We start from the raw sequence: 25,209 nt of genomic DNA on the forward strand, positions 1-25,209 counted from the left end.
AAGTAAGGGGGTGTCCTTCATCATTGCTACTCTTACTGTTGTTATCAGGTTTCAGTAATTTCCAGAACTCATGCCAACACAGAAGTGTTAGGCTTTGGGAAGGCTGAATTTTAGAAAATTAAGCTTTTGCTTAATAAGTACAATAATAATGGGGGTATTGCTTTTGTCGTTGTTATCACTGTCGTTGTTAGTTGCCATCAAGTCGATTCCGATCATGAGTGTAGAATAGAACTAACTGCTCCATAGGGTTTTCAAGGCTGTGATCTTTCAGAAGCAGATCACCAGGCCTGTCTTCCAAGGTGCCTCTGGGTGGATTGGAACCACCAACTTTTCAGCTAGTAGTCAAGTACTTAACCTTTTTTACCACCCAAGGGCTCCAATAATGGGGAGGGGCACATTTTCTTAGTGTTAATTGTTTGTGTTAAATCTTACTGCTATCCTGAACACTTCAAATGTATTTTCTTGTTTAATCCTTCTCTATAGAGAAGTGAGATGGGTATGTCCATTTTGAAGTGCAGGAATTAGGGCACAAAGAGGATAAGTAACAAGTAAAGTTCAAAGCCAGGGGGTAGTAGTGGTTCAGTGGTAGAATTTTCCATGCGGGAGACCTAGGTTCAATTCCTGGCCAGCGTACCTCATGTGTGACCAACACCTGTCTGTCAGTTGAGGTTTGCACATTGCTATGATGCTGAAAGTTTTCAGTGAAGCTTCCAGACTAGGAAAAACAAGGAAGAAAGGTCTGACGATTTACTTCCAAAAAATCAGCCAATGCAAACCCTGTGGATCACAATCTGATCTACAACTGATCGTGTGGATGGCGCAGGACTGGGCAGCTTTTCATTTCATTGTGCACGGGATTGCTATGAGTTGAGGGCAGGCTCAGTGGCAGCTAACATCAACAAAGTTTCAAAACCATGATTCAAACACAGGTCTTCTAGCTTTGGAGACCACCCTCTTAAAGCTACTGCAGGCTGTGCTTATATTCAGTGGAACAGTATGAAAATGCTATTTAACGTGTATAAAAAACAAAAAGAGCTACAATTTCACACAGTTCTACCTAACACAAAGTAGAAAGACTATACAATCTGGAGTCCAAGATTTGGTTTCCTGGTTCCATCAATTATTGTAGGGTCCTGAAAGAGTCACTCTCTAAGCCTCGGCTTCATCATCTCTATTTTAGAAATAATAATAATCCCTGTGTCTATCTCCCAAGTAGGAGTTTTGTGACGCTCAAAAGAAAAAAGAGGCCATTTAGTAAATTATTAAACTGTAGACCAATAAACTATTACCATTGGAATATACACACATTCTCATAGAAACACCACCTTAATTCACCTTTTGGTCACCCCTAGTTAAGTGGTGGCTCAGTAGTTAAGAGCTCAGCTGCTAACCAAAAAGTTGGCAGTTTGAGTCCACCAGCCACTCCTTGGAAACCCTATGGGGCAGTTCTACACTGTCCTATAGGGTTGCTATGAGTCAGAATCAACGGGTTTGGTTTTTTTTTGTTTCTTTTAGTTAAGTGAGGATAGCTCCAGCTGAATTCACAGAAGAAAACAAATTCCTCTGATCAGTTCAGTGAGAAGAATATATATATATATATATATATACACACACATATACATATATACATATATATGTATGTATGTGTATAAACCAAAAAAAAAAAAAAAAACCCATTGCCATCGAATTGATTCTAACTCATAGTGGCACTACAGGACAGAATAGAACTGCCCCATTTGGTTTCCAACGAGTGCCCGGTGGATTAGAACTGCTGACCTTTTGGTTAGCACCTGTAGCTCTTAACTAATGCACCACCAGGGCTCCATCAAAAAGCATGACACATGAGAGACCCAAGTGGATTTGCCCAATTTGGGAGGTGTAGGAGTGACACCATTCCCTGCCTTGACTGCCAAAGGAAGCATGTGAGGGTGGAAAGTTATTTAATCTCTCCAAGTTTCAATTTCCTCATCTGTAAAGTGAGAAAAGCAAAATTACCTATGGGGTTGTTCTGCGTTAATAAAGTTGTGTGTGTGCGTGTACATAACCTGATATTATCACGAGTACTTACTGAATGCTATTGTCATATTTGTAATTGCTAAAGATGAGAGTTGGATTCCAACTAATTATCTTAATTTCATTCCCCTGGATAAAACTAAAAAGAACAAGTAGAATATGGGAGACCAAAATTTACAATGTGAATTATGGGGGACTTTATTTTTGTAAAGATTTGGAGAGTGTTAAATTTTATAGGATGGGGAAAATGGGGACATTTGTATATTGCTAACCATTTATTATTTGGAATATGCTGCTCTACAAACTTGTCTAATAAGTTTGGTTAGACAAACTAACAATATAATTCTAGAAGTTAAATTCAATAAGGAGTGACTTGGCCTCAGTAAAATGTGGCTTTAATTATCTTCTAGGGGCAGAAACAAAGCTGCTCTAAAAAAGGTCTTGAGGAGCTGAATTGTTCATATAATTGGGAGATTTTATACATATAAGCCCTTGTGGTGCAGTGGCTAAGAGCTTGCCTGTTACAATCTACAGGCCACTCCTTCAAAACCCTAAGGGGCAGTTTTACTGTCTTATAGGGTTGCTATGAATAGGATTGACTCAATGGCAACAGGTTTGGTTTTGGTTTTAGATAGACAGATAGATGATAGATGGATAGATAGATATCTATATATATTCTATATACAGATATATGAAAAACCAAACCCGTTGCCATCGAGTCAATTCCGACTCATAGCGACTCTATAGGACAGAGTAGAACTGCCCTATAGCGTTTCCAAGGAGTGTCTGGTGGATTCAAACTGCTGACCTTTTGGTTAGCAGCCCTAGCTCTTAACCACTACGCCACCAGGGTTTCTGATTTTTATATATATATTTTTTATATGTATATATATATGTATATATTCATATTCCAATATATACATATATATTCCAATATATACATTGTGATATATATATACACATATATATACACACACATATATATCTTAGTTATCTAGTACTGCTATAACAAAACACCACAAGTGCATGACTTTAACAAACAGAAATTTATTTCTCACAGTTTAGGAGGCTAGAAGTCCAAATTCAGGGTGCTGGCTCTAGGGGAAAGCATTCTTTCTGTTGCCTCTGAGGGAAGGTCCTTATTCCTTGGCTCCCTGGTGATCTTCACGTGGCTTCTCTTCTCTCCTCCCCATCTTTCCTCTGCTGACTTGTTTAATCTCTTTTATATCTCAAACGAGATTGACTTAAAGCTTACCGACAACTAATCCTGTCTCATTAACATAACAAAGACAACCCATTTCCAAATAGGCATAGAGGTTAGCATTTACAACACATATTTGAGGGGAACACAATTCAATCCAAAACAGATGGTTTAAAAAAAAAATCTTTTTGAAGTTTTCAGAAATCTGCTAAGGCAGCAAAGACTTCAGAGGATCTAAAATCCAAGAGAAAAAGCAACCAAAGAAAGCATGATATAAAAAAAATATGGTACCCAAAAGAATTCTTTCCTTCCATGTGGGAGACCCAGGTTCAATTTTAGGCCAGTACACCTCATGCACAGCCACCATCTGTCTGTCATTGGAGACTTGCATGTTGCTATGATGCTAAACAGGCTTCAGTGGAGTTTCCAGACTAAGACAAACTAGGAAGAAATGGTGATCTATTTCCAAAATCAGCCAGCAGTGAAAACTCTGGGTCAGAACAATTCAATCTGCAACCAGTCATAGGAATGCTGCAGGACTAGGCAGTGTTTTATTCCATTGTGCATGGGGTCAGCATGAGTCAGGGGCTGACTTGACAGTAGTTAGCAACAACAACAACAAAAACTGAGAAGCTGAGCCTCTAGCAGGCTGTCAGTTCACAGCCTACCAAGGAAAAAGTGTCCTAATAAACACCCAGTTTTTTAGTTTTTGACCCCTCCCCAATGGAACATCCCTACTCCTCAATGATAGAGAGAAGATGAAAACTTCTCTGGTAAGATGAAAGTCCTGCTCTGGTGATTGTTCAAGCCCTTACTGGATTAAGGGACTGTGGCCCCACCATAGCTACTTTCCAGAAGTATGAAAATAACATTACCTGGAGGAAGGTAATACCATCAATGGACTCAAATTTATTTCTGTAAATTTTCATACACTATAACTAATATTCGCTGAAAAATTGCTCCATATTTCCAGAAACAAGACAAAATAAACAAAAAGCAAGAGAAAAATAGATAATAGAAAAAGATCAAATATTATAGTTATCAACATGCACTTCAAAACTGTGATTAATGTGTTGGTAAATTAGATGAAAATAGAAGAACATTCAACAGAGAAATGAAAACTATAAAAAAAAAAAAAGCCGAATTACTGTAGAATGAAAAATGCAATAACTGAAATGAAGAACTCAGTTGGTGGGTTTGAATGCAGATTAGACCTGGCTGAAGGGAGAATTAGTGAATTTGAAAATCAATAAGAAAAAAATCCCCCAAAATTTCCAAACTGAAAAAAAAAAAAAAGCAGAGAGAAAAAAATAGGCTAAAAAAAAAAAAAAGGAAGAAGAAGAAGACTATAAAAGGCTATTGGACACAGTGAGAATTTTTAATCATGTTTAATTGAACTTACAGAGAATAATTTTCAGAATCAATATTTCAAGATATAATTGTCAATTGTCGTTGTTAGCTGCCATCAAATTGGCGCCCAACTCATGGTGACCCCATGCACAATGGGATTAGACTGTTGTGATATATAGGATTTTCATTGGCTTATTTTTCAGGTGTAGATTTCCAGGCCTTTCTTCCCCAACTATCTCAGTCTGGAAGCTCCACTGAAAGCTGTTCAGCATTATAGCAACACACAAGTCTTCACCCGCAGATGGCTGCACTTGAGGTACAGTGGCTGGGAATTGAACCTGAGTCTCCCACATAGAAAGCAAATATTCTACTACTACTTTCCCAAAATGTAAGATATCAAGTCCTTGATTTAATAAGTGCTACAAAACTAAAACAGAATACTCATAAAGAAAACCATACTTAGATGAGTCATATAGTAAAACTGACCAAAGAAAAAAAAATTTAAACAGATAAAGTAACATACAGCTTCAAAAAACATAAAACCTAAAACATCAGAACTACAAGGAGACTAGACAAATCTACAACCACAATGGAAAATTTTAACACACTTCTCTTAATAACTGATGAAATAAGCAGATAAAAAAAATCAGTAAGGATACAGATGACTACATCCAACAATCACAGGACCATTGTAGGTAGGAATGAAAATTGGCCCTGTGTAGGGGCATTAAGCAAGTCTAAACAAATTTCAAATAAATTGAAATCATATTGACAGAGTACATTTCTGACAACTGTGAAATAAAGCTAGAAATCAGCAACAAAACAATCAAAAGAAAATCTCAAATATTTAAAAATTAAGCTAAAACCTTCAAAATAACCCAAGGGCCAAAAAAGAAATTACAATAGATATTACCAAATATTTTAATTGAATGATAATGAAACATATCAAAACTTGTGATATGCAGTTAAGGCAATGCTCAGAAGAGAACGTATATCCATGAATATATATGTTTGTATGTGTATGTGTATATATACGTATATATATATACATATACATATATACACATGTACATGCATACATACATTGGAAAATAAGAAAATGTTACAAATCAATGATCTAAGTATCTATCTCAAGAAGTTACAAAAGTAACAGTGATTTAAAACAAAGAGTAAAAGGATGGAACCATAAAGAGGAGAAATCAATTAAATAAAAACAAATAGACAAACATATAGCAGAAAGAATCAATAAAACCAAACACTGGTTCCTGGGAAAGGCTAATAAAACTGATGACTCTCTGATAAGACTAATCAAAGAGAAATAGAGAGAGAACAAAATTATCAGGAATAAAATAGGGGATATTTCTATATATTCTCCAGATTATTAAAAAGAATTTACTGAGTAAAATTACTCAGGAAATTTTTCTCTCATGCACTGTTTTTCAAGACAACTTTTATGAAACAAACCAGCAAAATATGGTCATAAAACAAAAATAGGGAGGCCATACATGGTTCCAGCTTCAAAGAGCAAAGAAGAGAATTCCTAGGAAAACAGTTGGGTCAGTCACCTAGATCGGAGCATGACTGGATGGCCCTAGAGGTGTGTCCACACAAACAAAAAGACTCAACAGCAAAGAAGACATGTTGGTGCATTGGAGGCTGGAGGTGGATAATGAGTGTTACATGTAAAAACGAGAGAATATGAAACTCTAGGAAAAGAGAAATATTATAATGAACAGAGATTTTATTACAACACACCACCTGGCTGTGCAATGAACAGCATTTATCTAGTCATCATGTTTTATGGCTTAACCAAACTAGTTACATAACTATAGTGGGGAGTAATGGGGCAGGGAAAATGATGTTGTTCCAGAGAACTAAATCTTCGTCTTTCATGACAGGAAGCCATTTGATAATTCCTAAAATTAATGCATCAAGAAATACTAGGATGATCACATTCTTTAAAGATACAATGACCAATCCAGAAGGAGCAGCTAAATAAGTTTAAAATAATCCACACTAGGGAGTGGAAATGGAAAAAGGGTTGGGGCAGGGGGACTCTTTCCTGGTAATAGAGTCAACATTGAATGATGTGAAAAGCCTTTGTAAGGGAGTTATTTTTTTACAAACAAGACAGAAACTGATAGAGGTATGATCCATTTTTATGAAAATGCATAAACCTATGTTCATATAAGTGTATAAACCCATCTTGCAAACCCATTTTACAAGACCTATCGGTGATGATGAGATTATGGAGGGATTTTTTTTTTACTAGCTTGTTTGTATTTTCCACTGTTTCTCACCAGCTATATCTTTGGTTTGTAAGAAGCAAAAAGTTATTTTTAAAAGTAAAATAATGAATAAAAACAACAGTATTGTTGGATAAATGTTCTTAGGAATTGCAACAATAGAACTTCAAATAGTACTGTCACCTCAGTGTTTTCATCCTACTGGTTATAAGACGAAGAAAATATATGAAACGGGTTTAAATTTTAAAAAGGGTACACGTAGTAAGGTGAGCTAATTCTTTAATTAGAAAGCTTCAGAAGGAGATTTGTATCTAGCCAGTTAAACCACCATCACACCTGTGCAGTAGAGAACATCTGACTTCACGGTGAACCCATCGTCACTATTCTCACCACTGATGAGGGGAACTCCAGTCACCAACTTTGGGGTAGGAGCAAGAAGAAGGGAGGAATCGCATTTCATCAGTCTTAAAATTCCATGGGAACTCCGTGCTCTGGGTTCAGATACACTTGTAGGAAAAGTTCAGGGTCTGAAGTTCTGTTGCAATTGTTTTCCTTAATTTTATATATGGAAGTTGATATGTGGAAAAACCTATTTTAAAGTGTTTTTGGCTCTCAACAATGTTTTGAACTGAATTACTTACATTTTTAAAACCATATTTTCATTACCTGGAAAAAATATTTATAGATTTAGGGTATTAAAAATTAATTTAAAATAGTATTAATCTTTTCAAAATAGCAAATGTTTCAAAAAAGTGAACTATTGTGGCAGGGTACAAGATCAACACACAAAAATCAGCTGGGTTCCTTTATACTAACAAAGAGAACTCCGAAAAAGGAAATCAAGAAAACAATGCCATTTACAATAACCCCCAATGATAAAATACCTAGAAGTAAACCTAACCAGGGATGTGAAAGACCTAAACAATGAAGACTACAAAGCACTACTGCAGGAAAGTAAAAGAGGCCTACATGAATGAAAGAACATTCCATGCTTATGGATTGGAAGAGATAACACTGTAAAAATATTAATACTATCTGAATAATCTATAGATACAATGCAATCCCAATCTAAATTCCAACAACATTCTTTACTGAAATCGAAAAACTAATCATCAACTTTATACAGAAGGAAAAAGGCCCCAAATCACCAAAGCACTACTGAAGAAGAACAACAAAGTAGGAGGCCTCACAATTCCTGACCTGAAAACATACTATACAGCCACAGTAATCAAAATGGCCTGGTACTGGTTCAATAAGAGGCACGTAGACCAGTGGAATAGAATTGAAAACCCAGAAATAAATCTGTCCATCTATGGAAAGCTGATCTCTTTAACAAACTGGGTTGGCAAAACTGGATGTCCATATGCAGAAAAATGAAACAGAATCCATATATACACAAAAACTAACTCAAAAAGGATCAAAGACCTAAAAGTTAAAGCTAAAATTATAAGGTTCCTGGAAGATAACAAAAGGATAAAATTATGGAAACTTTTTTTTTTTTTTTCGAAAATAGATTATCAAGCATAACTACGAGTGAATGAACAACAGAAGACAAGTTAGAAATTGGGACCTCCTCAAAATTAAATTCTTATGCTCAACAAAAGACTATCAAAAGATTAATAAGACAACCTACAGACTGGGAAAAAATCTTCAGGAATGGCATATCTGACAAGGGTCCAATCTCTAAAATACATAGAAAATTTAAAGAACTCAACAACAAAAAGGCAATTCAATTTAAAAAATGGGCAAAAGACATGAGCAGACACTTCACCAAAGAGGTCATTTAGGTGGCCAACAAACACATGAAAAGAATCTCGTGATCATTAGCCATTCGAGAGATGCAAATCAAAACTACAATGAAAAACCATCTCACCCTGCAGAAATGGCACTGATCAAAAAAACAGAAAACAAATGCTGGCAAGGTTGTGAGGAGATTTATAATACCACTGCTGGTGGGATTGTAAAATGGTACAACTAGTATGGAAAGCAGTATGACACTTCCTCAAAAAGCTAGAAATAGAAATATCTTATAATGTAGCAATCCCACTTCTAAGTATTTACCCTAAATCTCCAATAGCAGTGTCACAAATAGACATACGCACATCTATGTTCATTGCAGCATTATTTACAATAGCAAAAACATGGAAACCACCTTAAGTCTCCACCAACAGATGAATGGATAATCAAAGTGTCTTACATACATACAATGGAATACTACGCAGCCATAAAGAATAATGATGAGTCCTCAAAACATCTTATAATATGGATGAATCTGAAAGACATTATGCTGAATGCAATAAGCCAATCACAAAATGACAAATATTGTATGATCACACTTTTATAAGAAGACAAGACTAAGCATACATACAGAGAACAACACTCATTGGCAGTTACCAGGGATGGGTGGAGGGAGGTAGTGGGGGAAGCAGTCTGGAAGTAGTAGACACTCATTCATTTTGATGATGGGAAAGATAGTATTGAATGTGGGTGAAGTGCACACAGCCTGACCAAGGTAAAGGATGTCACTAAGAACTGCACAAGAGAAAAGGATGTTTTGGTAAAGGATATGACAAATATAATTTAGCAGCAACAACCAAAAATATGTGTGTGGTTACACAAATATGTATATAGGCTAATATATGTATGAGTATGAATATGTGGGTACATATGTGGAAACAGATAGATGTATCTATAGGCATATTGGAAACCCTGGTGGTGTAGTGGTTAAGTGCTACGGCTGCTAACCAAAGGGTCAGCAGTTCGAATCCGCCAGGCGCTCCTTGGAAACTCTATGGGGCAGTTCTACTCTGTCCTATAGGGTCGCTATGAGTCAGAATCGACTCGACGGCACTGGGTTTTATAGGCATATGTACATACAGGTATGTGTGTGCATGCGTGTATATCCATATATATAATAAGCCGCATAAAGAACAGTTACAGATACTTCTTATACACAGCCAAATACCTCACAAGATAGGTTTTCTGGATTTGAAGGCTTAGGACCTTGGCATAATATAGTTCATAAAGTATATGTTCTTTATCCCAGTGTGGTGAGCAGTGTCTGGGGTCTTAAAAGCTTATGGATGACCATCTAAGATACAACTATTGATCTCTATTCACCTGGAACAAAGAGAAAGAAGGAAACTGAGGGCTTAGAAAAGAAAGCCGTCTACAGGACTAATAGTCCACCCTGAGACCAGGAGAACTAGACGGTACCTGGCTACTTCTACCCACTGTTTAGATGAGGACCACAATAATGGATTCTGATGGAATAGGAGAATAATGTGGAACAGAATTTAAATTCTTAAAAAGTCCAGACTTACTGGATCAGCTGAGACTAGAGGACTTCCTGAGACAATTGCCCTGAAATACTTTGTAAACCTTGAACTGAAATTATTTCCTGAGGTCACCTTTTAGCTAAACAACAGATTGGCTCACAAAATAAAGGTTATCAACTGTGAGTAATGAGTTCCTTTAAAAAACCACCTATCAGAGATTAAATGGTCAAAAATTCCTGTAAAGCAAAGATGATAAGGCAAGGGGGCAGTAACTAGAGTACTGGAAATGGTACAACCAGAACAGAACGAATGAGAATGATGACACATTGGTGAGAACTGTAGACAATATCACCGAATAATTTGTGCAGAAATTGTTAAATAGGAGCCTAATTTGCTGTGTAAACTTTCACCTTAAACACAATATTTTTTATTGAAAAGTGAGCTGTTGTGCTTAATAAAATGCCTTTTCTTCCACTATGTGCTGAAAATGGTTAACGCGCTCATCCGCTAACCGAAGGGTTAACGGTTCAGGTCCGTGCCCAGACATCTTGGAAGAAAGGCCTGGGAATCTAGTTCTGATAAATCAGCCATTGGAAACCCTATGGAGCACAGCTCTACTCTGACACACATGGGGTCAGCATGAGTTGGAATCAACTCCATAACAAATGTTTGTATTTTGGTCACTTCCTCTCAACCTATGCTCCAGGCAAATCCTCGCCTCTTTTCTCTGAACAGGCTGTGACAGTGACCTAAAGTAACCTGATACCTTCCCCTCAGTAGTTTCCAGGACTGAGCTCAGTGATTTCCCTCTCAGGCAAGCCTTTCTTTATTCATGGCTCCCTTCCAGCCCAGGAAGACTCCTTAGAGCATCTCTGTCTGCTCCTGACAGAACCCTCACCTCCCCAAATTGTCACTGCTTCTGAGTGTGCTCATCTTCCACGCTGGACTCTGCAGCAAGAACAGGAACCCCGGCTTGCGTGCCCCTCTCTCCACACCCTTGCCCAGAACCTGGCTTCCTGTGTCCTGTAAGTGTTCGTCAAATACCTAAATGATTCATGAATTAAGAAATTCCAGTGATTCAAGAAATGTCTGTAGATTGATAGATTTTCATCTGAGATCCACATTTTAAAATCAATGTAACTGTTTTCAATTTGCTATTAACTCAATAACAGTATTTCTTTTGTAAACTTGCTTTGTAACTCACAATTCTTGAATTTGAATCAGAAGGTTTTCTTTAGTAACTAGGTTCTTTACTGTTCAAACCCTGGATCAGCAAATCAGAAAATTTCAGGTATGAAAGTCCTTAGAGCTGATTTAGTTAAGCCCATCATTTTAGAGATAAGAAACCAGAAACTGGGAGAGGAAAGTGATTTGTCAGTGTCACCAGCAACTTAGTGGCCAACATTTTAGGGCCCTAGTGTCAGAGCCACTAGGTAGATGAACCATAGCATACCCACCAGCATGCTTACCGTAAGTCCGGAGCTTCTCAGTCAGTGTGTCTACATCAATGTGCAACTGGTTTTCTACAAAGTTTCTTATAAATTTGTTTCTCAGGGCTTCCTAAAAGCAAATAATATAGTTTTTTTTTTTTTTTAAGAATTACATCATTTCCTCTTACCGAATATTTTGTAGTTATCCAAAGTTTCACTACAGAAAAAAGGGCACATAAAATAAATCCACTTAAAACATCACAATAAATTGTGGGGCAAAATTTGTAGGACTTTTTCTTGGAAAAAAAAATAACAATTATAATATCTTAAGTTGTACTTAGAATTTACACCAATACTGAAAAAAAATGAACCAAGTATTGACTTTTTGGCAGACTGTCCTAATGAAGCTATATGTTGATATTACATAACATCCTTTGCTTCACATTACATTTTCCACAGCCTAGCTATTAAAGAAGGGGTCATAATTGCAAAAACTCTGAAGAAGGGTTTCATCATTTTCCCAAAACCTGCTCTGGATCTTTCATATTCAAATCATTCTCTTTGGAAGCATCTTTTATTTCCTCATCTGCATGATTTTTATCTCATTGTTAATGGTACTAACTCTGCCTCATCCGTCAAATATTTTTCTATGGAAGCTCTCTAAAATCATTGTCATAGCCTTACTGAAATTTGGTATCTTTGGCTTGTGATTGGTGTGCATTTATTTGGATTGTACTGCCACATATTTACAACATCCAACAATCAGGAAGAGACTGAGAGTGGAAAATGTTGACACAGTGAGGCTGAACCCCAGGATTAAACAAGGAGGGACTGATTTTGGAGTTTGTCAGTTCATTAGAGAATATTTATATGTTGCCATGACTTCTTTTCACCACACAACCTTCTAACTTGGTAAGCTTCAGATAAGGAACTGACAAATAACTAGCACCTTCAGTATTTAGTCATTTATTTCTTACATTTGCCTCATTACATATGACATTTGTATCTAATGCTGTCTCAGGATGGCAAGACTATTAGGAAACTTGCCTTTAACTTTTGAGAACCTTATTTATCTTCTTTCACTGAGCATCAGCTACTTGCCAGACAATGTACTGGGTAATTTATTATGGATTATCTCATTTAATCTCCACAACATTGCCATCTGGAAATTACTATTGCCTTAGGAAAATGCGATAACTACTCTAGTGGCAAAACTGGGCAGCGAATTCAGGTCTCTTGACTCTTACAAATATAAAGACATAAACTAAACCTGATCCCAGTGCTAAAAAATAGAGTAACAACTTAACACACTTTATACTGTGCAAGATAAAAAGTCATTCAAGTGATGGAATATGTGACTTTAATTTCTAAAATGACTAGTAATGTACTTATTAAACAGTACTCAGATAAGCTATAAACTTCTCCAGGAAACTTTGCCTAACACTTGATACAAAGTTGTTGTTCGGTGCTGTGGAGTTGATTTCCACTCATAGCGACCCCATGTACAGAGTAGAACCACCTCATATGGTTTTCTGGGCTGTAATCTTTATTGGAGCAGATCGCCAGGTCTTTCTCCTGCAAAATCACTGGGTGGGTTTGAACTGCCAACCTTTCAGTTAGCAGCCAAATGCTTAACCATTGTGCCACTAGGGCTCCTTGAGACAGGGTTAGGAACTTATTTATGTTCTCATAGTACTTTGTACATACTCAATTTTTCACTTATATTGCATGTAATTATGGGTAGTTGCAGCAGAGACCTCATCAGAGCCTAAAATATTTGCTGTGTGGCCAGTAACAGAAAAAGCTTGCTTGTCCCTGGACTAACAAATTAGTCAATGAGCAAACAGGTTAAAGAATAATAATAGGTAATAAATAGCTAACATTTATATACCTGTGGAAGCAATGAGGATAAACATTGAAGACCTCAACTACAATGAACATAATCCAGCAGGCCCAGGTATGATGCTTAGAAATTCACCTCCCTGAAATCCAATTCCCTTGTGTACTGAGGCCATACCTCCCACAGGCTACCCCCCAGCAAATGTCAGGGTACAGTAGGCATATCAAGTCAGGCCCATTCCTAGGAGACACAGTACTCCTTTAATAGCTAACATCAGGTCAATGACTCCATGGCAGTCTAGCCCAACATTCATTAAACTGAAAGGTGGTCTAGCATGCTTCCTACAAAGTTCTTTGTTTCTCCTTCACTCAGGGTCACATTTATATCACAGTCTGACAGCTCTCCCAGCCTTCCCCACCCCCTCCTCTTTTTCTCTAGCAGGTGTTTCCATAGTAAAATCCTTACACATGTAAAAGCACCTTGCCATTTGCTTCTTGGAGGACCCAGATTAACACAGTAGCATTTCCTATGTGAAAAACACTATGCTAAGTGCTTTGCTCATCCTAGCTCATTTATGCCAGATATGATTTTGTAGAATTTTCTAAAGGACCACTCTGATTTCTCATGTGTACACTGCAGGTAGCTCCACCAACCCACAGCGAGAACAATTCATCACTCACCTGGAACTGGTTAAGCATCTGGCCATTTCCGCTTCTCTGAAAAAGGCTGGACATGTTCAGTAGTGTTTTTGACAAAGTCTTTATCTTGTCCACAAAATAGAATGTATAATTGGCCTGCAAAATCAAGCATATTTGGATATGGCTCTACTTCAATTAAAAATTATATTCAGGGGACTTTTTTGTGCTAAAGCAACTACATTGGGGCAGTAAGCACTGTGAACAGCTGGGCCATCTGGCCAAAGATCCACAATTGCCACCTGCAGGCCAAGTGGCTGACATCTATGTATACAATGTGAGAAGTTCCAAGGCCCTCATAGCTAAGGTGCAACCTCAGGGACCTCTCCTCCTTGTCTTTCTCCAACCAGGCACCACCTCCCTGTGTCTTCAAGGTTTAGCTCAGTACTGGGTGCAGCATTCATCCCCAATACATATTGGTTAAATAAAACAATGTTTGCCCACCTTTCCTTCTAAAAAATATGTTCTCAATGTCTATTTATTTGTATTGTAATACTCAGTATTATTGGGTATTGTAATAAAGTAATACTTGAGTAAAACTGGTTTACTTATTAACTTATCACTACAGGCAGAGTAAATGGAAGTAAGACTTATAAAACAACTTAGCATCATAAAAATATTCCTTCACTGACTGTCTTAGTCATCTAGTGCTGCTATAACAGAAATACCACAAGTGGGTGGATTTAACAAAGAGAAATTTATTTTATCACAGTCTGATAGACTGGAAGTCCAAATTCAGGGTGTCAGCTCCAGGGGAAGGCTTTCTGTGTCAGCTATGGAGTAAGGTCCTTGTCATCAATCTTCCCCTAGACTAGGAGCTTCTCTGTGCAGGAACTCCAGGTCCAAAGGATGAGCTCTGCTCCCAGTGCTGCTTTCTTGGTGGTATGAGGTCCCCCAGTCTCTGCTTGCTTTCTTTTCCTTTTCTCTTGTAAGATAAAAGGTGGTGCAGGCCATACCCCAGGGAAACTCCCTTTACAGTGGATCAGGGATGTGACCTGAGCAAGGATGTTATATCCCGCACTAATCCTCTTTAACATAATCTAATCTTGCCTTATTAACCACAGGCAGGGATTAGGATTTACAACACATAGAAAAATTATATCAGTCACAAAATGGAATACTGGAAATCATGGCTTAACCAAGTTGACACATATTTTGGGGGGACACAGTTCAATCCATGACCCTTACCCATAAAAATCTCATACTTTTTTTTTTATTCAAGGTAAAAGAACTCTATCATAATGAATTAATTTAAATAAAACATAAAGGTATTTCCATGAAGATGTCTATTGCACCATTATTACTGTTTCAATGCTAAGAATAGTCTAAATGTCAAATACAATGATTAAGAGGGTTTGGAAGTCCAACCACATCTCTCAGGTGTTATTAGGATACACTTGAAGTGGCACAGGTCACACCAAGATGGGAACTGAAGAGCAGCTGTCACAGCAAAGACAGGACCCTCCCTGGGTGATTCCTGCCACCACCCAAACTTCAGCACAAAGCAGAAGTTCATTGACACTGTTGCTCCTTCCCTCTGCATCTCTCCCCATTCTCCTTGGAGGATGGACATCGGAAACAGGAAAAGAAAGCTGGAGTTCTTGGGCGGTGCAAACAGTTAATGTGCTCAGCTTCTAACTGAACGGGTGGTGGCCCAAGTCTACTCAGAGACACCTTGGAACAAAGGACTGGTGATTTAATTCTGAAAAATCAGCCACTGAAAATGCTATGGAGATGGCTCTACTCTGACACACATGGGGTCACCATGAGATGGTTCAACTTCCCTTCAACTGGTTTTAAAGGAAAGCTGCAGCAAGCATAAACTTCTCCTTTCTGATTTCAGAGGAACTAGAAAGATATGAACACAACTCATACAATTTCTGTGATATTTGCCAACACTAGGTAAAAATAATCCTGTTTCTAACAATGAGCAATCCAAAAGAAAAATATCAGTAGGCATATTGAGAAAATCCTTCTCTTCAAAAGACGAAGCCAATTTATGAATCAGAATAAACTTCTTGAAAGGAGAAAATGATTGAAATACCTACTTTGTAGGTCCAACAGATTCCAAGAGACTGGAGATGGCAATCATGAAGATGGAACAGTCTGATGTGAAGAAATGCAATATGGGAATGAAGGGCATGGCTGCTGAACTTAAGAAAACAGTGGAAACAGACCGGAAAGTATTCTGAAAAGGATGGTAAAACAAATGACTGTAAAACAGGAACTTGCGATATGGTCCCAACACTCAGAGGAGAGCCACGAGATAAAAAAAGAAAAATCCAAGACACCTAGGACAGATGCAAGAGATCTAATCTAAATAGGATTCAAATCCCAAAACAAGAGAATGGTCCAGAGAGTAGAGTAAGCAATCACAGAAGAGAACTTGTAATCATTGCAAAAAAATCCACAAGTATGCAACCCTTTCCTGTAACATGAGTCAGAATCAACTCGACCGAAATGGGTCAGGTTTTTTTTTTTTTTCTATAATAGGCACAATTATGAAAAAGAGACCAGCACCTAACATATCTTGTAAAATTCAGAATTTTAATTTAAAGAATAAATACTATAACATCAAGGAGTGAGCAAGAAGATTCTTAAGAAGGAACAAAAATTAAGCTCATTTCAGATATCTTCTCTGCAACATTAAATGTCAGTAGACAATGAAATAGGACGTACAGAGTTTGAGGGGGAAATATCATAGATGAAGAATTTCTGTGTCCAGACAAGTTATGGTGCAAGATAAGACCCACAGAAAGCAATCATCAGACATCCAAGAAGAAAGAAATTACACTACCTATGTGCCCTCCCTGAAAAAAAGTTACTTGAAGAGATCATTTAGTTGTCACTGTTAGGTGCCTTGAAGTCAGTTCCAACTCATAGCCACCCTATGTACAACAGAATGGAACACTGCCCAGTCTTATGCTATCCTCACAATCACTGTCATGCTTGAGCTCACTGTTGCAGTCACTGTGTCAATGCATCTTCTTGGTGGTCTTCATCTTTTTTGCTGACCCTCTACTTTACCAAAAATAATGTCCTTCTCCAGGAACTGGTCTCTCCTGATAACATGTCCAAAGTATGTGAGATGTAGTCTCACCATTCTTGCTTCTAAGGAACATTCTGGTTGTACTTCTTCCAAAACAGATTTGTTTGTTCTTTTGGCAGCCCATGGTATATTCAGTATTCTTTGCCAACACCATAATTCAAGGACATCAATTCTTCTTCAGTCTTCCTTATTCATTGCTCAGCTTTCACATGCATATGAGGTGACTGAAAACACTATGACTTGGGTTAATCAGAGTAAAAATTAAATCAATATAAATAATAATAATAATAAACCTTTGCCATTGAGTCAATTCCAACTCATAATAACCCTATAGGACAGAGTAGAATTGTTCCATAGGGTTTCCAAGGTGCAGCTGGTGGATTCAAACTGCTGACCATTTGAGTAGCAGCTGAGCTCTTAACCACTGAACAGAAAGGATGACGGGTAATGAAACTGTTCAAACAAATTATTAATTTTAAATAATAGTTAACATGGTTCTAAATTAAATATAAATTCCAATAATTATTGAAAAAAATATATAAGCACGACTTGTTTACTATTATGATGATGACTGTTAATATAATACCATATTTTTCATGAATAACATGCCGACACATATAATGCGCATAGCACCCAGGAAAATAATGTTTGAGGGGGCTGTGAGGGTGGCAAGAAAATATACAATGTGCACATCATTTTCATAAAAATATGGCACTAAGCTATGTGTAAAATTACAAGCTCTATCAAATAAAGTTTGGAAGGGTAAAAGGGGAGGAGAGAAGGTAAAAGCATGTAAAATTTCTCATCTATCATTAGAAGGAATTAACTTGCAGCATTGATAACTGGGGAGAGGATAAACATGGTAAACAGAAGATAGAATACAAAGGAGAAAAATAGGTCCTAGAAAAGAAGTTCCTTTGGCAAAAGAAAGGAAAAGCAATAACAAGAAAAATATAAAATTTTAAAGCACAAAGTAATAAAGGAAGATGACAAAATAAGGTTAAACTTGACAGTTCTGACAATAATTATGAATATTTTAAAGTAGCCTAATTATAAGATTTCCAAATCCATTTAATTCTTTCTTTCAACAAATACTTATAAAGGGGCTATGAGCAGGCACAGGTATGTTGTTGTTGTTAGGTGCCATTGAGTTGGTTCTGACTCATAGCAACACTATGTACTGCAGAACGATACACTCCCTGTTCCTTCATCTTGCTCACAATTGTTGTTATGAGTACAGATGCTAAAAAGACAGCTCCAAATAAAATGAAAATCAATTGCAGTCATTAATTAGGGTAAATTAAGATATTTTAACCTATTCGAGTTAATGTTACATTAATAATTAAGATTATGATCTATAGTGGGGACAAAACTGTCAAAGCCTACTGTACATTTATAACAAATCAAAACAAAAAATTTTTACAAATCAGTGAAAAACAAAATACTGGTAAGTATTAATAGCATATAAAGTCAAATTCATGGCAGAAAAATAAATGGAACAAGGAAGACCATTTTATTCAAAAAAAATTAATAATTCATTCTCAACAAAATTCTAGCCAATAGAATTCAGCATCATATCAAAAAAAATAATAGACCACAACCAAGTGGGATTCATACCGGGTATGCAGGGATGGTTCAACATTAGAAAATCAAACAATGTAATCTACCACATAATTAAAATAAGAACATGATCATCTCAATCAACCCAGAAAAGGCATTTGACGAAGTCCAACACCCATTCCTGATAAAAACTCTCAACAAAATAGGTATAGGAGGGAAATTCCTCAATATAATAAAGGGCATCTATACAAAACCAACAGCCAACATCATTCTTAATGAAGAGAGGCTGGAAACATTACCCTTGAGAACAGGAACAAGACAAGGATGCCCTTTATCACCACTCCTATTGAACATTGTGCTGGATGTCCTAGCTAGAGCAATAAGGCAAGAAACAGAAATAAAAGATTCAGCAGAGTAGCAGGATACAAAACAAACATACAAAAATCAGTTGGATTCCTATACATCAATAAAGAGAACGATGAAAAGGAAATCAGAAAAACAATACCATTTATAATAGCCCCTAAAAAAATAAAATACTTGGGAATAAATCTAACCAGAGATGTAAAAGACCTATACAAAGAAAACTACAAAACACTACTACGAGAAACCAAAAGAGATCTACACAAATGGAAAAACATATCATGCTCATGGATAGGTAGACTCAACATTGTGAAAATGACAATTCTACCCAAAGCAATCTACAAATACAATGCAATCCCAACCCAACTACCAACAGCATTCTTTAAAGAGATAGAAAAACTAATCATTAACTTTGTAGGGAAAGGGAAGAGGCCCCCAATAAATAAAACACTATTGAAGAAGAAGAATAAAGTAGGAGGACTTGCACTACCTGACCTCAAAACCTACTATCAGTTACAGTAGTCAAAACAGCCTGGTACTGCTATAACAACAGATACATTGACCAATAGAATAGAATTGAGAACCCAGATGTAAATCCATCCACCTATGGTCACTTGATCTTCAACAAGTACCCAAAGTCCATCAAATGGGGAAAAGATAGTCTTTTTAATAACTGGTGCTGGCAAAACTGGATGTCCATCTGTAAAAAAAAATGAAACAGGATCCATAGCTCATATCATACACAAAAACTAATTCAAAATGGATCAAAGACCTAAATATAAAGCCAAACACTACAAAGATCATAGAAGAAAAAATAGGATTAATGCTACTGGCCATAATACATGGCATTAACAGGATACAAACCATAACTAATAACACACAAACTCTAGAAAAGAAGGTAGATAACTAGGATCTTCTAAAAATTAAACACTTATGCTCATCAAAAGACTTCACCAAAAGAATAAAAAGAGAATCTACAGACTGCGGGAAAAAAAAAAAATTGGCTATGACAAATCTGCCAAAAATCTAATCTTTAAAATTTACAGGAAAATTCAACACCTCTATAACAAAAAAGACAAATAATCAAATTAAAAATGGGCAAAGGAAATGAACAGATACTTCACCAAAGAAGACATTCAAGCAGCTAACAGACACATGTGGAAATGTTCACATCCCTAGCCATTAAAGAAATGCAAATCAAAACCACAATGAGATACCATTTCACCTCTGCATTACTGGCACAAATCAAAAAAACACAGAATAACAAATGTTGGAGAGGCTGCAGAGAGATTGGAACTCTTATGCACTGCTGGTGGGAATGCAAAATGGTACAACAATTTTGGAAAATGATATGGCACTTCCTTAGAAAGCTAGAAATAGAAACACCACATGGTCCAGCCATTCCACTCCTAAGAATATATCCTAAAGAAATAAGAGTCATCACATGAATAGACTTGTGCATATCCATGTACACTGCAGCATTGTTCACAATAGCAAAAAGATGGGAACAATCTAGATGCCCATCAACAGATGAATGGATAAACAACCTACGGTACATACACACAAAGGAATATTATGCAATGATAAACAATGATGAATCTGTGAAGCATCTCATAACATGGATGAATCTGGGGGGCGTTATGCTGAGTGAAATAAGTCAATCACAAAAACACAAATATCGTATGAGACCTCTACTATAAAAACTCTAATATAAAAACTATAAAACTCTACTACAAAAACTCATGAAAAGGTTTACACACAAAAAGAAACAATCTTTCATGATTATGAGGGAGGGGAAGAGTGAGGATGGAAAAATGTAAAATAGACAATAGATAAGTGGTAACTTCGGTGAAATGTAAGATAGTACACAATACTAGGAAGCCAGCACAACTTGGCCAATAAAAAGAAATGTAAAAAAATAAAACTAAAATAAATAAATAAATAATTCACTGTTTGCAATATTTGACCTTTATGCACCTAGTAACATCATCAAAATACATGAAATGTATGCTGCTAGAAATAAGGAAATCATTTGATAAGAACTGAGTCGTAGTAGAAGATCAGGTAGAGAACACCCAAAAAATCAAGTAGTACACAGAAGCCCTTCTTTGGGGTTAAAACTCTGGCTCTCCCACTTACTTGCTATATATTCTTGATTCAAGCTACTTAACCTCTCAGAGCCGGACTCATCAAAAAAAGTGTGGGTGTAATCATTAGCCATTAGAGAAATGCAGATCAAAACTACAATGAGATTTCATCTCACTCCAACAAGACTGGCATTAATCCAAAAAACACAAAATAATAAATGTTGGAGAGGTTGTGGAGAGACTGGAACACTTCTACACTGCTGGTGGGAATGTCAAATGGTACAACCACTTTGGAAATCGATTTGGCCCTTCCTTAAAAAGCTGGAAATAGAACTACCACACAATCCAGCAATCCCACTCCTTGGAATATATCCTAGAGGAATAAGAGCCGTTACACGAACAGATATATGCACACCCATGTTTACTGCAGCACTGTTTACAATAGCAAAAAGATAGAAGTAACCAAGGGGCCCATCGATGGATGAATGGATAAATAAATTATGGTATATTCACACAATGGAATACTATGCATCGATAAAGAACCGTGAGGAATCTGTGAAACATTTCATGACATGGAGGAACCTGGAAGGCATTATACTGAGTGAAATTAGTCAGTTGCAAAAGGACAAATATTGTATAAGACCAGTATTATAAGAACTTGAGAAATAGTTTAAACTGAGAAGAAAACATTCCTTTGTGGTTACGAGAGGGGGGAGGTAGGGTGGGAGAGGGGCATTCACTAATTAGATAGTGGATAAGAACTACTTTAGGTGAAGGGAAAGACAGCACACAATACAGGGGAGGTCAGCACAATTGGACTAAACCAAAAGTAAAGAAGTTTCCTGAATAAACTGAATGCTTTGAAGGCCAGCGCAGCAGGGGCAGGGGTCTAGGGACCATGGTTTCAGGGGACGTCTAAGTCAATTGGCATAATAAAATCTGTTAAGAAAACATCTGCATTCCACTTTGAAGAGTGGCGTCTGGGGTTTTAAATGCTAGCAAGCGGTCATCTAAGATGCATCAATTGGTCTCAACCCACCTGGATCAAAGGAGAATGAAGAACACCAAGGACACAAGGCAATTACGAGCCCAAGAGACAGAAAGGGCCACATGAACCAGAGACTACATCATCCTGAGACCAGAAGAACTAGATGGTGCCTGGCTACAGCCGATGACTGCCCTGACAGGGAACACAACAGAGAACCCCTGAGGGAGCAGGAAAGCCGTGGGATGCAGACCCCAAATTCTCATAAGACCAGACTTAATGGTCTGGCTGAGACTAGAAGGACCCCAGTGTTCATAGCCCCCAGAACTTCTGTTGGCCCAGGACAGGAACCATTCCCAAATCCAACTCTTCAGACATGGATTGGACTGGACAATGGGTTGGACAGGGATGCTGGTGAGGAGTGAGCTTCTTGGATCAGGTGGACACTTGAGAGTATGTTGGCATCTCCTGCCTGGAGGGGAGATGAGAGAGTGGAGGGAGTTAGAAGCTGGCCAAATGGTCACGAAAAGAGAGAGCGGAGGGAGAGAGCGGGCTGTCTCATTAGGTGGAGAGTAATTGGAATTGTGTAGCAAGGTGTATATAGGTTTTTGTGTGAGAGACTGACTTGATTTGTAAACTTCCACTTAAAGCACAATAAAAGTTATATAAAAAAAAAAGACTACAGAAGAATGGAAAAAAAAAGTGTGGGTGGAATTTGTAAGTATTAAGATAAATTAATAGTCAAATGCTTTGGCACCATGCCAGATGCTCAGTAAACGCAAGCTGCATTGGTAAAAAATATATAGAGATTTAGAGAGTTTCAGTAACATTATTAATGCAATCATTTTAAAAGTTCAGTAACAAATTTTATGTTTATGTTTATAATCTATTTATAAATAAAATTTTTAATACATATTAAATTTTAATATGTATAGGTATATGTGTAAACCATGATGGCAAAGTGGTTAAGTTCTATGGCTGCTAACCAAAAGGTCGGCAGTTCAGATCCACCAGGCACTCCTTGGAAACTCTATGGGGCAGTTCTACTCTCTCCTATAGGGTCGCTATAAGTAGGAATTAACTCCACGGGCAATGGATTAGCAATGGGTATGCATATGTAAACTCCAATTATTTTAACAAACTTGAATAAGTTAAAATATCTTTTTGAAGTGCTAAAACAACAAATTAAAAAAACATAATATGCTATACCTCTGCCATTGTGTCATTTGTAACTTACTATGAGGGACTTTTTAAGAAGAGTAGAACTGCCCCCCATAGGGTTTCCAAGGCTGTAAATCTTTATGGAGGCAGATTGCCATCTTTCTCCCACAGAGTGGTTGGAGGGTTCTAACCACTGACCTTTTGGTTAGCATTTTAGCACTTTAATCACTGGGCCAATAATATGGTAGGTCACAAAAAATTTCCAGTAAAACCTATAAAAACATAAAGTGTGAATTTATTTGTGTTATGAAATTAGAAATTCTTAACAAAATTTTATATAAACACTTGAAATCTAATAAGCTAAATTTTTTTTAATTATTATAATTTACTCTGGAATTTTAGGAAATATTCAGGAAATGATTATTTAGGAAATAATAATAAAATGACACTAGACAACAAAATACATTGGATAGAACCAAAATTCAGTATGTTTGTTATTAAATAAAAAAGTAAAAATTAACCAGGAATCCACCAAATATATCAATATAATGACAATAGAGCATATCAAAGGAAAGCAGAAAGAAAGTAATAAAGAGAAATTTAAAAGTAAATATTTTGGAATCCACACATCTATGGTCAACTGACTTTTTACAAAGGTGCTAAGTCCATTCAATGGGGAAAGAAGAGTCTCTTCAATAAATACCAAAAACCAAACCCATCTGCCGTCAAGTCAATTCCAACTCATAGCAACCCTGTAAGACAGAGTAGAACTGCCCCACAGGGTTTCCAACGAGCAGCTGGTAGATTCAAACTGCCGACCTTTCAGTTAGCAGCCGTAGCTCTTAATCACTACACCACCAGGGCTCCCTTCAATAAATACTGTTGGGAAAACTGGATTTCCACACGCAGAAAAATGAAATAGAATCCTTGGGTCACACAATACACAAAAACAAATTCAAAATGGATTAAGGACCTAAATGTGCAAACTAAAACCATGAAATTCTTAGAAGAAAATGCAGGGTCAATGCTATTGGGTCTTGCTTTCAACAATAGATTATCTAATACAATAACAAAAACACAAATAAACCAACAAACCCAGTGTAGCAAATGACAAATAAATAGGACCTCATAAAAATTAAAGACTTGTTCGTTAAAAGACTTTGCCAAAAAAGTGAAAAGACAAGCTACAGACTGGGAAAATACCTTCAGAAATCATATATCTGATAATAATGTAGTAACCAAAATATATATAAAACTTAGACAATTCAACAATAAAAAGACAAATAACCCAATCATAAAATAGGCAAAGGACTTTAATAGACATTTCATTAAAGAGGACACTCAAATGGCCACCAAACACATGAAAAAAACAGAGAGACACAAATCAAAACCTAAATGAGACATCATTTCACTCCAAGTAAAATAGCTAAGATTAAAAAAAAAAAACACAGATGATAACAAATTTTGGCAAGATGTGAGGATGCGGAACCCTTATTCATTGCTGGTAGGAATGCAAAATGATACAACCATTGTGAAAAACATCTTGGCAGTTCCTCAAAATAAGTAAAAATAGAACTACCATAAACCTACTAAATATGACCCAACGATTCCATTCCTAGATATAGACCAAAAAGACTTGAAAGCAAAGACTCAAACTGAGACTTGTACACCAATGTTCCTTGCAGTACTATTCACAATAGATGAAAGTTGGAAACAACCTAAATGCCTATCAACAGAGAAATGGATAAACAAAACATGGAAAATAGATACAAGGGAATACTACTCAGCCAGTAGGAGAAATGAAGTCTTGATACATGCTACAATGTGGATAGGGCTTGAAGACATGCTTAGTGAAATAAGTCAATCACAAAAGGACAAATATTATGTGACATCACTTATATAAAAAGACAAGAAAAAGCAAATGTACAGAGAACAAAGTTTATTAGTGGTTACC

At 36.8% G+C, this 25,209-nt stretch overlaps 1 protein-coding gene across 1 annotated transcript in view; it reads right to left on the minus strand.

The window, feature by feature from the left end:
* The window catches only part of ABCA13 (ATP binding cassette subfamily A member 13), a 572,876-nt gene that overhangs the window by 346,494 nt on the left and 201,173 nt on the right, over nt 1-25,209 (minus strand). The window contains 2 exon segments of the mRNA XM_064290236.1: nt 11,558-11,648; nt 14,039-14,152. Coding sequence (XP_064146306.1) covers nt 11,558-11,648; nt 14,039-14,152 — 205 coding nt within the window.

The sequence above is a fragment of the Loxodonta africana genome, chromosome 8 (assembly GCF_030014295.1).
Source record: "Loxodonta africana isolate mLoxAfr1 chromosome 8, mLoxAfr1.hap2, whole genome shotgun sequence".
Classification (NCBI taxonomy): Eukaryota; Metazoa; Chordata; class Mammalia; order Proboscidea; family Elephantidae; genus Loxodonta; species Loxodonta africana.